Source organism: Phalacrocorax aristotelis, chromosome 13 (genome assembly GCF_949628215.1).
Source record: "Phalacrocorax aristotelis chromosome 13, bGulAri2.1, whole genome shotgun sequence".
NCBI classification, from domain to species: Eukaryota; Metazoa; Chordata; class Aves; order Suliformes; family Phalacrocoracidae; genus Phalacrocorax; species Phalacrocorax aristotelis.
The window spans coordinates 7,547,467-7,561,060 of NC_134288.1; the positions used below are offsets into that span (position 1 = coordinate 7,547,467).

General features: G+C 54.4%; 2 protein-coding genes across 2 annotated transcripts; both read right to left on the reverse strand.

The window, feature by feature from the left end:
- Window positions 1-249: 249 nt before the first annotated feature.
- Window positions 250-3,129, reverse strand: LOC142064205 (P2Y purinoceptor 1-like). Its single transcript, XM_075108857.1, has one exon. It carries the CDS (start codon window positions 2,849-2,851, stop codon window positions 1,790-1,792), a length of 1,062 nt encoding a protein of 353 aa, XP_074964958.1. The 5' UTR covers window positions 2,852-3,129; the 3' UTR covers window positions 250-1,789.
- Window positions 3,130-6,722: 3,593 nt separating this feature from the next.
- On the reverse strand, window positions 6,723-12,029 carry CCN5 (cellular communication network factor 5). The gene is made up of 5 exons (XM_075108833.1): window positions 11,841-12,029; window positions 9,234-9,450; window positions 8,349-8,600; window positions 7,960-8,153; window positions 6,723-7,430 (listed from the first exon to the last, which is right to left on the reverse strand). Exons 1-5 carry the CDS (start codon window positions 11,898-11,900, stop codon window positions 7,407-7,409), a joined length of 747 nt encoding a protein of 248 aa, XP_074964934.1. The 5' UTR covers window positions 11,901-12,029; the 3' UTR covers window positions 6,723-7,406.
- Window positions 12,030-13,594: the final 1,565 nt, after the last annotated feature.

The window sequence follows — 13,594 nt, forward strand, 5'->3', positions numbered from 1 at the left end:
TGTGCAAGGAGCAGAGGCTGGATCCGACCCTAATGTCCCAGAGATCTTCCCTACTGCAGAGACAGAAGAACATCTAGTTTGGAAATTTAAGCTTTGTCTTTGGGTTTCCTCTGGATGAAAGAGGAGCTGAAAGTTTCAGGGCTTTGCTGGACCCCTGCCAGGTGCTGAGCAGACTCCAGGGACCTACCTTAGTGCATGCCTGGCCCAGCACCGCTCTCCGCTGGCTGCCTGCAGTGTTGCCACGCAGGCAGGCAGGCAGGCAGGCAGGCAGTGCTCCCGCAGCTCCCCATCTGCAGAGCCCTAGGAAACTCGTCACTGCTCCCTGCAGCAGGCAGGCCCCTGTTCCAGCCCGCAGGCCAGCTGGCTCCTGTGGTCCTATAAAGCTTTAAAAGAAGCCAGATGACTCACGACTGAAAGCATTAGGTGTTTATTTGCACTTTAGATGTATTAACTCCATCTGAAAGCCAGTCATGGCTCCCTCCATGCAGAAGCAAAGGTGGGTCTGTGCAAGGAAGAGCTGACTGTGGTAAATATCAGGCTTTGGTCCAAAGAGTGCAGCGTCTCTGGGTCAGCACTTTCTCAGAACGGACTGATTTTAACTCGCAATCCACTTCCTTTCAGCCGAGCTGCAATATCTGCTGTTGCAAATCACATTGCTCCTTTCACAAGGACCAAAATGTTCAAGCTGTCCATGGTGGGGAAAACCAAGACCAAAAACCAAAATGCCCCTTGGGAGCCTCTGCTCCCTCCGAAGCAGATATCCCCACAGCCCCCTCCAGCGATGACACACGGACTGCCCTCGCCACCAAATCTTGCCTTCACAAGCCTTCAGGCCAGAGTTGCCTCTTTTTCTTTTTTTATGTCTAATTTTTAATAGACCTGTCTAATCCCCTTGCAAGGCTGGATGCAAGAGTAAGATGTAGTCACCCACCTGAAGATTTCAACACTCTCCTGGGATTTGCCTGCTGAAAGCAGCAGTGCAGGCTACTGCAGTCATTCACTTCGCAAAAAAAAAACCAAAAAACCAAACCCAAATCCACCCAACAGCCTCCAGAAACTTTAAAATGCCAATTTGTTGTTGTCTGCTATATGTTCCTCCAGAAGAGAGTGAGTAATGCTAAAATTCTTTTTTTCTTCTGTGAAGGAGGCGGGCAGTAGAGGATAACACAGATCCTGAAGCAGCTCAGTCACCCAGGAACAACTAACCCAGGAACTGGCACAGCTTAGTCATATATTTAAACCCCGATATTACTATTTCCATTTCCAAAGCAGTTCCACCCTGCAAAAATTCACCCACTCAGCTGTCCTGTGACACAGGGAGTTAATTACCGGTACCCTCTCCTTGGGTGAGTCGGGGAATCCTGTTTCAAACAACAGGTCCAGTGGGGGAGAGGGGATGCAGCTGGGGGTTAAGGCATTGTTCATTCCTGTCTCCTGTTCACTGAGGAGCTCGATGAGTGGCCAGGGATCCAGGGGTTTGTTAACCAGCTCTGAGCACTGCACTGGACACTGGATGGAAAAATACTTAAGGACTGGAGTAAATGCAACATTTATATCATTCCATCTCCAGGCGTACTGTAGGGAAAACGATTGGGTTGAGTAGCTTTGCTCTAAAACCTGGTCGCAGTTTGCTCTCTGACACCGGCAATCCTGTTTGTCCCTTGTGTGAGATTGGAACCAGTGATGCTGCAGTCACCATCTCTCTGCAAAACAGGCAGCAAGGTTGGGGGGATGCTGCTCCCAGAAGGGCCAAGTGCAACCTTAGGTGGTGCATCCTTTGGAGGGTGCCTCAGAGCTCATCAGAAGCCTCCTCCTCCTCACAAAGAATGATGCTTTTTTTCTTCTCCTCATCCACCTGGCAAGAGGTATTTGTCCTGAAAGAGGACCCCAGGGACTGGCTGACTCCTTGGCAGATGGTCCTCATACGTGACATGCAGTCTTCACTGGTCATCACGTAGAGCAGGGGGTTGAGGGCGCTGTTGAAGCTGGCCAGGCCCCGGGTCACCTGGTAGGAAATGTAGATGCTCCTTAAAGCCTGTGTGCAGGACCCTTGGAGCTGCCAGCCTCGAGACAACAAGTTGAGGTTTCTTAAGACGTGGTAGGGGAGGAAGCAGATGGAGAAAAGGACCATCACAAGAATCACCAGTCTGATGCTTCTTCTCCTGAGTTTGACATCCACAGTATCGTTCCTGCAGAGCACCACCACCACATGGCAGTAGCATCCAATGATGATGAGGAATGGGATGATGAACCCAGTCACAGTGACAGCTGCAGTGTATGGCAAGTAAATGCCCAGGCTCTCGTGCCTTGTCGTGTCATGGCACTGCGTCCCCGTGTTGTCCATCTTGCTGAAGGCGAAATCAGGAGCTACCTGTGCAATGACCCACATCCAGACCATTGCGCTGAGCCGTGCAGAAAAGGTTGCTCCCTGGCACCTGCCCCGTGCCATCAGCGGGTGCACGATGCCCAGGTAGCGGTGGACGCTGATGCAGGTGAGGAAGCCGATGCTGGCGTAGAGGTTGAGGTGGAAGAGGCCCCGGGTGATGCGGCACCAGCCCTGCCCGAAGAGCCACACTCTGCCCTGCAGGTAGTAGCTGACGAGGAAGGGCAGTGTGCTGACGTACAGCAGGTCGGCCAGGCCCAGGTTGCCCACCAGCAGACCGAGGGGATTGTGGGCACCCCACCGGGACCTGGTGCAGAGGTGCCACAGCCCCAGCCCGTTCCCCACCAGCCCCAGGGGGATCACCACCAGGTAGACGGCAGGCAAGAAGTGCTGGGCGAAGGTGGCGTCCACAGGGCACAGGGCTCCGCTGCCGTTGCCGGGCCGCGGGGTGAGAGCCTCCGTGGCCATCGGGCACTGTGGCAGCCCTGCCCACGGTGGGGTGGCTGCTCCCGGGGCGGTGCTGGTCGCAGCAGTGCTCGGAGGTGCCGGTGCCCGGCGAAGCGGTGCCTGTTGGCCGTGGCAGGGTGGGGGCGGCACCGGCAGCACCGTGCCCAGAGCCAGCCCCGCAGCGTGGTATTCCCCGGCGCGGCTGCGGCTGCGCTCACCTTCCCGCTCTTGCGGAGTCTGGGTGTGACAAAGGCTGTCCCAGCGGAGAGCCTCAGTGTCTGGCAGCTTCAGCCGCTCCCTCGGTGCCTGCCGCCAGCCCACTCGAGATGTTTTGAGCCTTACGCCAAGGACACGTGGGCCCCTGGCTATTTTGGATACCATGCGTGCCTGGAGGGAGCAGGAGGAAGGGAGCAGGGAGGCGGGACAGGGGCTCTGCCGCAGAGCGGGTAGGAGATGTCTGATGATGGGGGCCAAAGCTTTCAGCCTGTTTCTGTTCTGTCCCGCTCGGGGTGAGGAGAAGCCCCCCATTACTGCTCCAGACCAGGGGCTGGAAGCTTGCACCAGCTGGTGCTGCAGGCAGCGCCAGCAGGCACAAGCGTGCCAGGCTGCCTGCTCCCAGCATAGGCATCAGCAAGCCCCGCTCCCTGCCAAACAGCTGCCCTTCGCTACAGCACACAGCAACAACCTGCTCCTGCTGCCTACTTCCGTATCCCTCCCCAAACAAAAATCCTCATTCCCCTCCTCCTTTGAGCGGTTATGACCCATGCAGGGAGAAAAAGTGCAAGACAGGCTGTGGCCTTCCTCTCCTGCCTTCCCTGTCGCAGGGGTTGTCATGCAGAAGACATCCAGGTTCTGTGAGGTTGGGGCAAGAGCTAAAACCAGTGACCCCAAAGAGGTCCCCCAAGGAGGGCCAGCCCCCATTTGCATTGCTGTGCAGCTGCTGCTGCGTACACAGGACAGAAATAACTTTGTCACCAGGCACAGGAGAAAGCAGGCAATCAGAAGGGAGAAGTTTTACCCTGGCAAGCCATAAGGAAACAACCTTGGCAAAACAATCTCAGGTGAAAGTCTGAGCAGGGCAGGGCGTGTGGAGCACTGTGCCCGGCTGTGGCCCTGTGCCCTTAATGTCCCTGGACCTGTTGGAGGCACACATGCAGCTGCACAGCTCCTCTCTCATGCCTGCCTCAAGTGTGTTTAAGGTCTTTACTTGACCCATGATTTTGCTCGCAATAGAGGTGCTACTGCCCAGCCCTGCCTGAGTACCCTGTATTAGGATGCTCCCCCCGTTCCCAGCTCCGGCACATGGCAGCGATGCTGCTGCCAGCACGTCCAGGGCAGTGTGAGAGCACAGGCCTGGGGTGGCTCCTGCGGGTAGCAAACACTTAACCTGAGTGATGGGCTTTCATGCAACCAATTCAAGGCTCTTCACCAACAGCAAGAAGGGCCTTGATCTATTTTTTTTTTTTTAATTGAGCACTGCACTCTTGGCTGAGGGAGGTATGTGACAGCATTTAGCTTTAATGAGGGGCTCATCCAGCCCTTTCTCAGCCAACTCCAAGCTTTTAAAAATCATCAGTCATGAGAATGGCTTGGAAAAAAAATTCTGATGCATGTTGTTTACTCATGCAGCCGTGCACAGTTTCTCCTTCAGCTGCTGTGTGTGCTTGCGCTGAAATGAGCTGTGATCGGTTGCTCACTGCTGGTTCAGGAACGTGGTTGTCAAATCGCACGCCTTTTATTTGTGCCAGTGTGGCAGTATGTCTTGAGAACAGGGGTTAGTTGTCTTGGTTTGTTGGTTGTTTTTTCTTTTTATCTTTACAGGTGACCATAATCATCTGTGGATGGCAGAGATTTACTGCCCCACAAGAGCAGGCAAAGCCCAGGACCCACTGTGTCAGAGGCTGCAATAAACATGATCCTCAAATAACCACGTGTTTCCAGGGTAGCAGGGCTTTAGAAGGAACAGCAAATATTGTGAGACTGGCAGTCAAATTGCAAGAGCTGATTTCCCTGTATTCTTAGGGGAAAATAATTCTGATTTATTTGGATTCATTAACTCATTATTTAGATGTTTTCTGCTTAGTGTATCAGGGAGAAATGACATTTTGCAGAAAAAAAAAAGAAAATTATAGCAGAGGTGCGTTGAGTCATTTCTGTTGGAGAGGAGAATTGCATATTGCTGCTTAAAAAGTGACCTTTTGATTTTTACCATCACCCAGAGATGGCTGGGCAGGATTTGCAGGGGGGTGAGAACCCTGGCAGCACTCCCTGCCTGGCAGAGCGCCTGGTCCTGGTGGCCATGTCCCAACGTACTAAAACAAGAACTGGCGTAAAAACCAGGATTTTCAGTACACAGAACATGCCATATCCATGCCAGTTGGGGAACATTGTGGTTTTAAATTATATGTGAACCTTGTGTCACCGCTTTTTTGGCATGGCCATCACAGAGGTAAAAAAAACAGCAAAAGCTGCAGACTGGGCCACTTTCATTCTGCGATTTGCTGCCTGCCAGAGGTTCACTGCGTCCTCTGTATCAAACTGAATTAATGATTTGTATTCAGGCAGAGCACCAGATGATCACAGTAAATAATTCTCTTTGTAAGCAATGTTTTACTGCATGAACAGTGAGATTTATTTTTTTTCTATTTTTCCCCGAAGAGGTGACTAAAAAGCATCCTTGACTTAAATTTTCACCACTTGCAGCGGCCAGGAGAGCAGGTGAGTGGCTGCCTTGGCCCTGCTGCCTTTCCTGCTGCTCATGGGGAGGCTTTCCTCTGGGAAGGAGAGGGGAGCTCCCTCTGCCATTCAGCCTTTTGCCCCTGCACCCCTAAATCTGCCCCAGTATTGCGCTGGCCTGGGTTGGGAGGACAGTCAGCTGGTGACGATGGTGGCATGATGCTGGGGACATCCTGGCTCCAGGGTGAGTGGAGGAGGGGTGGAGCTGGCAGGAGGAGGGATGAGTTACAGGGGAAGAAGCTGGGCTTTCGTTTTTGGGGGGCTGAGAAGAGGCATGGCCTGCTCTGTGCCTGGGGCTGCAGACCCAGCAGTAACACAGCCAGTGCCATGCTGTGCTCTCCCGCACATCCCAGCAGCAAATGGAGACCCTGGCACTGCTATAGCCAGGGTCAGTCCCATCGGCAGGGCGGGTGGAGCTCATGGCTGGGTAAAAGCAAAGGGGCAGAATTTAATTCAGGTTATAATACACTGTAATAATGTTCTCAGTGCTTTGATTAACTTTTTTTTTTCTTTTTTATTTTCTTATTCTAAGCAGCCTGAATTGAGGTGCCTCCAAGCTGCCCTGTCTTGGGTCAGGCCTTTCCTGCAGCAGCCAAGCTGGCCATGAGCAGCAGGGCTCCCGAGGGCTCACCGGAGCCAGGCCCACCCCACACAGAGAGGCCCAGACAAGCTCCTTACCTAGATGAGCACATCTTTATTTTCAGTTCCATGGAGACACATCTACACTGTCCATATCTCACCTGAACACATCACCTAAACCGCTATTCCTTTCCGGTTGCCCTTCTCACCCCACCGTGGGATGTACATCCCCTCTGCATGCTTGTGCGAGGCCGTTAGAGGGCATTTGGGTTTCATTTTTCAATCACCCAGAAGGATTATTGCTGTGAGAATGTAAAGGCAGAACTGCCGGGCAGCTCTCCTGTGCTGACTCTTGCATAGCTGGAACAGCTCTAGCCCGTCAGGAGACAGCCCCGACTTATCTTTGCAATTTGTTTTCTCTTTTTCCTGCTTTTCTTTTGGCTTCAGCTCACGGGGTATGTGCTTGGATGGCAGGCGGTATGTCTGGTGCTGCAGAGCAGTGTCTCCTGCATCTGAGCTCCTCGCTCACTGAAGCCCTGCCAAACCGCCAGCGCTTTGGAGAGGAGGAGGCCAGGCAGAGCAGGAAGGTTCATGTTTATTCTGGAGGGATGTGGGGAAGGTGAATTAGAGCTGCCATCAGGAGGGCGGCTCTGCCCATGCCCAGGAAAGCGGCTGCTGGATCACGGGGTGGATATCGTGGGATGGCTGAGCTCGTGCACAGTTGAGCTGAGCATCTCGGCGCAGCAGTGACTTGTGGTGCACGGCCCAATGTACCTGTTCCTTCTCCGGGGGGACAGGGTGTGAGGGGTCCCACTGGGGATTTGGGCGTCCCAATGCTGGAGATGGTCTCTCTTGCAGCCTCTGCAGAGCAAAGCTGCATGCGTGGTGTGGTGGAGGTGCAGCATCACCTCTCCAAAAGCCCCACCAATCCGGGAAAGGACCAATTCCCAGTTTCTTGGGTGGATTCATGCTTGTGGCAGGGTTTCCCCATTTCCCATTACATTCAGCCTAAGAAACTCAGGGATGCTGCCCAGTAACCCTTCCTGGGACAGTGGGGTGCACAGAAGGGAGAGGAGCTGCATGACATGGGGATCTTATTCTCTATTTCCACCTTCCTTTGCAGCCAAAGTCCATCAGTTCTTCCTCAGTTTGCCAAGGGAGGTGTCCTCCGTCTCCATCAAAACCACAGTGCTGTGGGCTTGTGCCAGACATTTTGCCGGGACGAGGCTTTGGCTCCGGGATGTGACCAGGGTGGGCATGGCTACAAACGACCTCCTCTTCCCCTCTGGAAAGGCAGAGCGGAGAGCAGTGTGGTGGCATGTCCCTCACATCTAGGGAGCAGGGGCACGTGGCAGTGCAGGTGCACTGGGCCCCAGTGCAGACACAGTGCAAAACTGCCTTGCTCGCATGCAGCTGGCACTTTCCAGGGCCAGGCTAATTAAAGGGGTGGCAAAGCCCTGCCACTCAGGCATACCCAGGGAGCCAGGCAGGAGCTGCGGATGCATCTCCAGCCATAGGGGCATGTCGAGCCCACCTGTGTGGCTCAGGGTTGTGTGGGATCCACAGTGCTTTTGGATTCAGACATCCAGAGACCTCAAAATTCAGGTCTGCACCTGCCATCAGATAGCTGTTTTCCAAGCATAGTTCCAGGAGATGGTTCATCTGTCCCTAAGACATCCTCAGCTCATGGCTGAGGGGGGTGATGGGGTCCCCACAGGTAATCGGGTGTCCCATGGCTCGTGTTGGCTGGCGTTTCCCTGTCTTGGTCAAACCTATTGCCCAGAGACACCAGCTTCACTGAGGCCCTCACTTACCGCCGGGAATGCTGCTGGCAGAGCCGGGCAGGGTCTGGCCATGCAGAGCCGCCTCTGAGTCTCCAGCCTGCAGTAGCGGTTCTGGTTGGAGACGCGGGTAGAAAAGCCCACGCCGCAGGTGGCCGAGCAGGCGCTCCACTCCGTGCCCCAATCCTGGCAGGGGTATGGCAGCAGCGGTGATGCTGCCCCAGGGGCTAGATGAAAAGAGATGAGGGGAAACGAGTGGTTGGAGCCAGGTGCCATGCAGCATGCCCGCTAGGTGCTGCAGGCATAGCCCTGCATGGCGGGGAAATGAGGTGTCTCCTGTTTGATAGTCATTGTCTGAGATGAAGGGACCATCCCCAGAGACCTGCATGGGCATCTTCTTATTGGCATGTCCTGCATCCTACCTGTCCTAGCATCCTGGAGGAGGTTCCGGTCCTGGGCCTCGCAGATCCACTCTGGGCAGCACTTCCCTGGGACCTCCACACGCCGTGGATAGGGGCAGTCTGGGGTGGGCAGCCGGACGTCCTCCTGGCACAGTGGGATGCAGGTGAAGCCTCCATCTAGGCAGCGGCACTGGAGTTTGCAGCTAGGCTGGAAAACCTCCCCATCTCGATAGACTCGGCCGTTCACCTCACAGCCCTCCTCACTGTCTTCAACTGCAAACAACAGCCAGGGAACCCGTTAGGGACAATGTGACAGAGAGGTGTGGATGGCAGAGGGGACTGCCGGGGGGAACGGTGGGGCTGGCACGAAGGAACTGAAATGGGGGGCCACAGAAGTGACTGAGGGGTGTGTGGGGTAGACCTGAGTTTGCAGCAGCATGTGCATCACCCAACCTCCTCCTCTTCCCTATGTCCTCTCCTCATCTCTCTGTATTTTCAAAGCAGCAGCTCACCAATTTGTGAGAAACCTACTGCTCTTTGGCTCTGACCCTGCCTTTCAGGATTCTGAGGCTAGAAAAGGTTTCTCTGAAATTTCTCTGTAGGACCTTCAGGCTCCAGCCCTAGCAGGGTGACTGCAGCATCCTTGGGACCCCTGTGTCCATCCCCACTCAAACCACTTTGAAACCCCAGTTGGCAAACAGCATGAGAGCTGGCTGGAGCTGCAGCACAGCCCTGCAGCCAAGCTGTGTGCATCAGCCTCAGTTAAGCTGCTTTTGGAGCTTTAACTGCTTCCCTGAAAGTGTTGTGGGATGCCTGGAGCCATCTGGGCCCCTGGCCGGAGCTGGGGTGTGTGCTGGGCTGGGGACACAGGGGTACCCCTGGGGGAGCGGGCACCCCTCTGCTCACAGTTGCAGGTGGCTCCTGTCCCCGCGGGTGCTGCACTGTAGTCACAGACGAGGCCCTGGCTCTGGTCACAGACATGGAGGAAGTCACAGGGCTCTCCCAGGCGCCGGGCGCAGATCTTACAGCACCCGCAGCCGTCCAGGACCAGGGGGGACCCGCGGGGGCAGCGGGGTGGCACCCAGGGGCAGTAGCATGGTCTCCGGCACAGCTGGGCACACACCTGTGGAGGCAAAGCCATTGCTGATTCAGTACAAGTTGTTTTTTGGCTAATGGCTGCTATTTCACTGGGACAGCCAGGTAATCCTCTCTCAGTCATGGGGGCAGATTCTTGGTGGAGGGTGGCTCTGAAAATCCATGGGAATATGGCAAAGCAGCCTGGAAAGCTTTTGTCCTCTGCAGGCACATTGTGATGGGCACCCATGGAAACCAGGGAGCATCAGGGATGCTCAGCCTTCTGCAGGATGAGAACTTAAACACACCACTGCTCTGTATACAAAGGAGGAGGATGGGGCTGCAAACACAAACATCCCAGGTAGTGGTGGTCATTTCACAGGGCTGGCAGCCCCAGAGGCAGCTGCACGCTGCCCTAAGCAGCCTGGTGGGAAGGAGGGGAAAGCAGCCTGCCCCCATGCCCGCTGCTGGGGCAGCGGGATGTGCCCGGCTGGAGATGCGGCTTCACAGGGGCTGAATGCACACCGTGAGGGCGCAGCACCTCACTTCGAACAGTCTTAACAGCTCTCATTCACGCCAAGAAACAGGGCATTGCATTGGCAGTGGGGGAACTGAAGCCAAAGGAACCTCATTGCTTTCCTTCCTGGTCTGGCTGCCTTCTCTGCCCGTTCCTGGCTTGCAGCATCCTCTGCCTGGCCTGGCGCGCTGGATGAGGAGCCCTGAAATAGGCACGTTTTTGAGGACTGGGGGCTGCATTTCACCTTCCAGCTAGACTGAGCAATTACTTCAGCAGGACTGTGCACTGCAGTCATTTGCCAGGGCTGTGCCTGCAGGAGTTCACCTGAGCAGGTAGGTGTTTATATCCACGGCTCATTCTGCTTGCACAATTACCCTGGCACAAACAGCTTTTGCAGGCAGCGCTCGTGCTCCCGTCATGTCGCATCTGACAGGGCTGTTGCATATAGGGCCAGGAGCTAAGTGAGTTGGCTCTGTAGTTTGGAAGTGAATTCTTTGCCAGCACTGCCTTAACAGTGTGTGCACGTGTGTGAGCCCCACGCGGCAGCTCTGAGCCACTCTCCGGCAGCCCTGCCGCTCTGCTTAGTGCAGGCAGCAGTTCAGCAAATATGCAACCAAAAAATTCAGCCCTGTGCTGGTCCAGAGACTGGTGTCTCTGCTGACACTGCCAAAAGATTGATGGGTTCAGCTGGACTTGTAGATTTTAGATACCATTTTTCTTTCTCTTTTAGTTTCTCCCAGTAGCATCAGGACTGACGTGACCAGTTAGACAGAGAAAGTGGGTACTGGTGTGCTATCTGTTCCCCATTTGCAGCAGTTCAGGTGTTTTTTTTATGAGCCCGTAGAAGTATCAGTGCCAGGAGATAAAATAAATTCAAAATGGCCTGGGAAATCTGGGTCTTGTTCCAGTTTTACCAATGAGCAGCATTATTTCTGTGACAGAAATCAGAGACACGCTCATGGCAGGGACCAAAGGACTGGCTGTGGTGGCCATATTTGGGTTGGAGGCACGAGGGCCCTTAGTGATTCTCCAGGCACTCATGAGCGCCTGGGGCAGGAGTGATTTCTCTGTCACAGCTTATCCAGGCAGCCAAGGGCATTTTCGTCTTTCAGGAGTTGCTATTTCAAATCAGTGTTGTAGAAAGATTAGCCAAGCCAACTCCATTAATCCATTTCCCCTTGCTCCTTGTAATTAACTTGTCTTTAGGTGACAATATGACTCCTATCAGACATCTTAACTGTCCGGGAAAGGAGTCAAATAGGCACAACGCTGCCATGATGTCCCTGCTTGCAGAAGGTCTGCCTTGGGATTCAAGCAGCAATTAGAAGAACTTGGAACTGACATACCCCAAACTTTTCAACTTTCCTGTTCTCTGCACAAGCATATTTTCACACAGAGTCCAAAAAAAAAAATCACTACAACAATCCAAATCCTGTCAGAGCCATTGGCTTTGCATGAGCATCCCAGGGAGAGGGGGAGAGCTGAGTAATGCCGAGGCTGGTGCTTGCTTCTTGGCCCCCTGCCTTGGGAGCCTGGGCAGGAACCAAAGAGTCTGCAGGAGTTGCTACCGCCGAGCTGCTGCTCGCTCGCTCACAGGGACGCATACCACAGCCCTGGGTGCGGGAGAGTTACAGGGATGGGGCAAGCAAACAGAGCGCATTGCTGTCATTCCTGCCTGCTCCATGGACTTGCACAACAGATGCATTTGGCCCATGGACGTTAAGACCCTGCTGCTTAAGTGCAAATGTCTCTCCCAAGCATAGCTCTGCCCCTGTGGGACTGCATTAGTACAGCCTGCCTGCCAGCCGGTGTTAAACACCGGGCTTGCTGTAGCACCCCAGTCCTCCCTGCACCTCACTTTGCAAGAGCTGGGTGCTTCCCCGACCAAGGCTAAAGCCGCCCCAGGGCCCCATCTCCCTTACCTTGGAGAGGATGCAGAGGAGGGAGAGGAAGAGGAGCTGTTTCTCCAGCTGGAGCCTCATGCTGCTCTCCCCTCCACCACTTCAGCACATCACCCCCCAGGCAGTTTGGAGGCAGTGGTGTGTTCGCAGGTTTTAAAGCCCCGAATAGGTCCCGCTGGTGTTTATACTCTCCCGGCTCTGATGTCACTCACAGGCTCCAATATAAACATGAGTAGGTTTGGACAAGCCTCAGCATTTTCTTTTTTTTTTTCTTTTTTTTTTTTCCAGCCCACATTCCAGCTGCCATTTCCACTCCCCTAAAGGTGAGAACGTGCTGTCCGCTGAGACAGCAAGCGAAAGGAAGGGACACTCTTCCTGGGAAGCACTGGAGAGGGGCTGGGGAGCCAGGCTGGTGGGGCAAACTGGCTCCTTGCTGCTAGCCATGACTGGGAGGGAGGGAAGGTCCATGCCTCTTCCTACTGATCAAGGTCTGCCCAGACAGAGCCAGCATCTTTCTCCTGGGTTTTTGAAGAGTCTGGTGGGGCTGTCCCTGCTGCCATCCTGGGACATTGCCACAACCAGGCAGGAACCGGACATCCACTGCTATATTTTATGCTGAGTGTGGTGCACGGCAGGCTGTGGGAGGGGATGAGTTGCCCACACTGTACAGAGCCCTGAAACCAAGGACAGGATCCTGCCCCTCCATTGCTGAGGACAGTGTATAACTTGCTTTTGATTGCCAGCAACTCAGGCTGCAGCAGTTTCAGGCAAGCTCTCCAGGCGGTAGAGGTGTGATTCCCTTCTCAGTTTCTCTGGCACAGCAAGAGCAGGAAAGGGATTTGCTGTGGTGGTGGTGCTGCCACAGCATCCCCCATTCTGTGTGGGGCTGCAGCTGCACAGGGAGGCTGCTGGGGCAGGGGGGATTGGATGCACATCACATTGCATTACCCCGGGGTTGGTATGTGATGCAGAGAGGGCTGCTGCCTGGCCCTTGCAGAAGCATCACTGATTTCAAACCTTGTAAACCCCAATTCAGCTCCTGAAAAAATTATGGCTGGCTTAAGCAACCATAAGAATTTAAAAACCAGTTTCAAGAAAGATGAGCAGGTGCTCAGCATTTGCCTCCCAATGCTTTACCACTTTTCAGTCTGCCCCGTGCAAGCTTTCCTCATGGCCACTGTGTCTGGGGACTCTAAGGTGGCTCTTAGGAAAGAAAAAAATAAACACCTCGGGACCTCCAGGAAACGGAGCCCCTTCTCCATCTTCCCATCCCCCAGATCTTTTCACAAGATGTAAGAAGGGGAATTTGTGATTCCAGAGATTGATGGAAAGGTCTGAGCTCACATGGTGATGCAGGGTGCACTGCAGCTCTCCCTGGCCCCTCTCCTGCACCTCCTTGACTGCAGGACATGGTCTGGGGGCTGGGAGCACTGCTTCTGCCCTGGCCCAAGGGACAGATCCTGGCAGCTGCACACAGACTCTACATGTTTTGCAGGCGTGATGAGAACTGCCGCTATATATCATGATATATGTTGGCAAACACACAGGAGGAGCTGGGTGCTGTATAAGCAGAGGACTGAAATTATGCAACCAGGAGTGATGCCCCATCCCTCCCTCCAGCCTTTTTTCCCTTCCTTTTGCTTTTGCAAAACAGGTCCTCAGTCATACAAGCAGCAATCCCGACCTCAGGTCCGCTGCTTGCCATAGCCTGGAAGCCAGGGCACAGAGCAGGGAGGGCAGAGCCCGGCAGGGAGGAGCACTCAGAGCTCAGAGAA

Excerpts from the sequence above, each read along its gene's own strand:
- LOC142064205 (XM_075108857.1), bottom strand. The coding sequence starts at position 2,851 with ATGGCCACGGAGGCTCTCACCCCGCGGCCCGGCAACGGCAGCGGAGCC.
- CCN5 (XM_075108833.1), bottom strand. The coding sequence starts at position 11,900 with ATGAGGCTCCAGCTGGAGAAACAGCTCCTCTTCCTCTCCCTCCTCTGC. Across the intron at positions 9,451-11,840 it reads TCCTCTGCATCCTCTCCAAG|GTGTGTGCCCAGCTGTGCCG; the intron begins GTAAGGGAGATG and ends TTGCCTCCACAG. Across the intron at positions 8,154-8,348 it reads CCTCCAGGATGCTAGGACAG|CCCCTGGGGCAGCATCACCG; the intron begins GTAGGATGCAGG and ends CTTTTCATCTAG.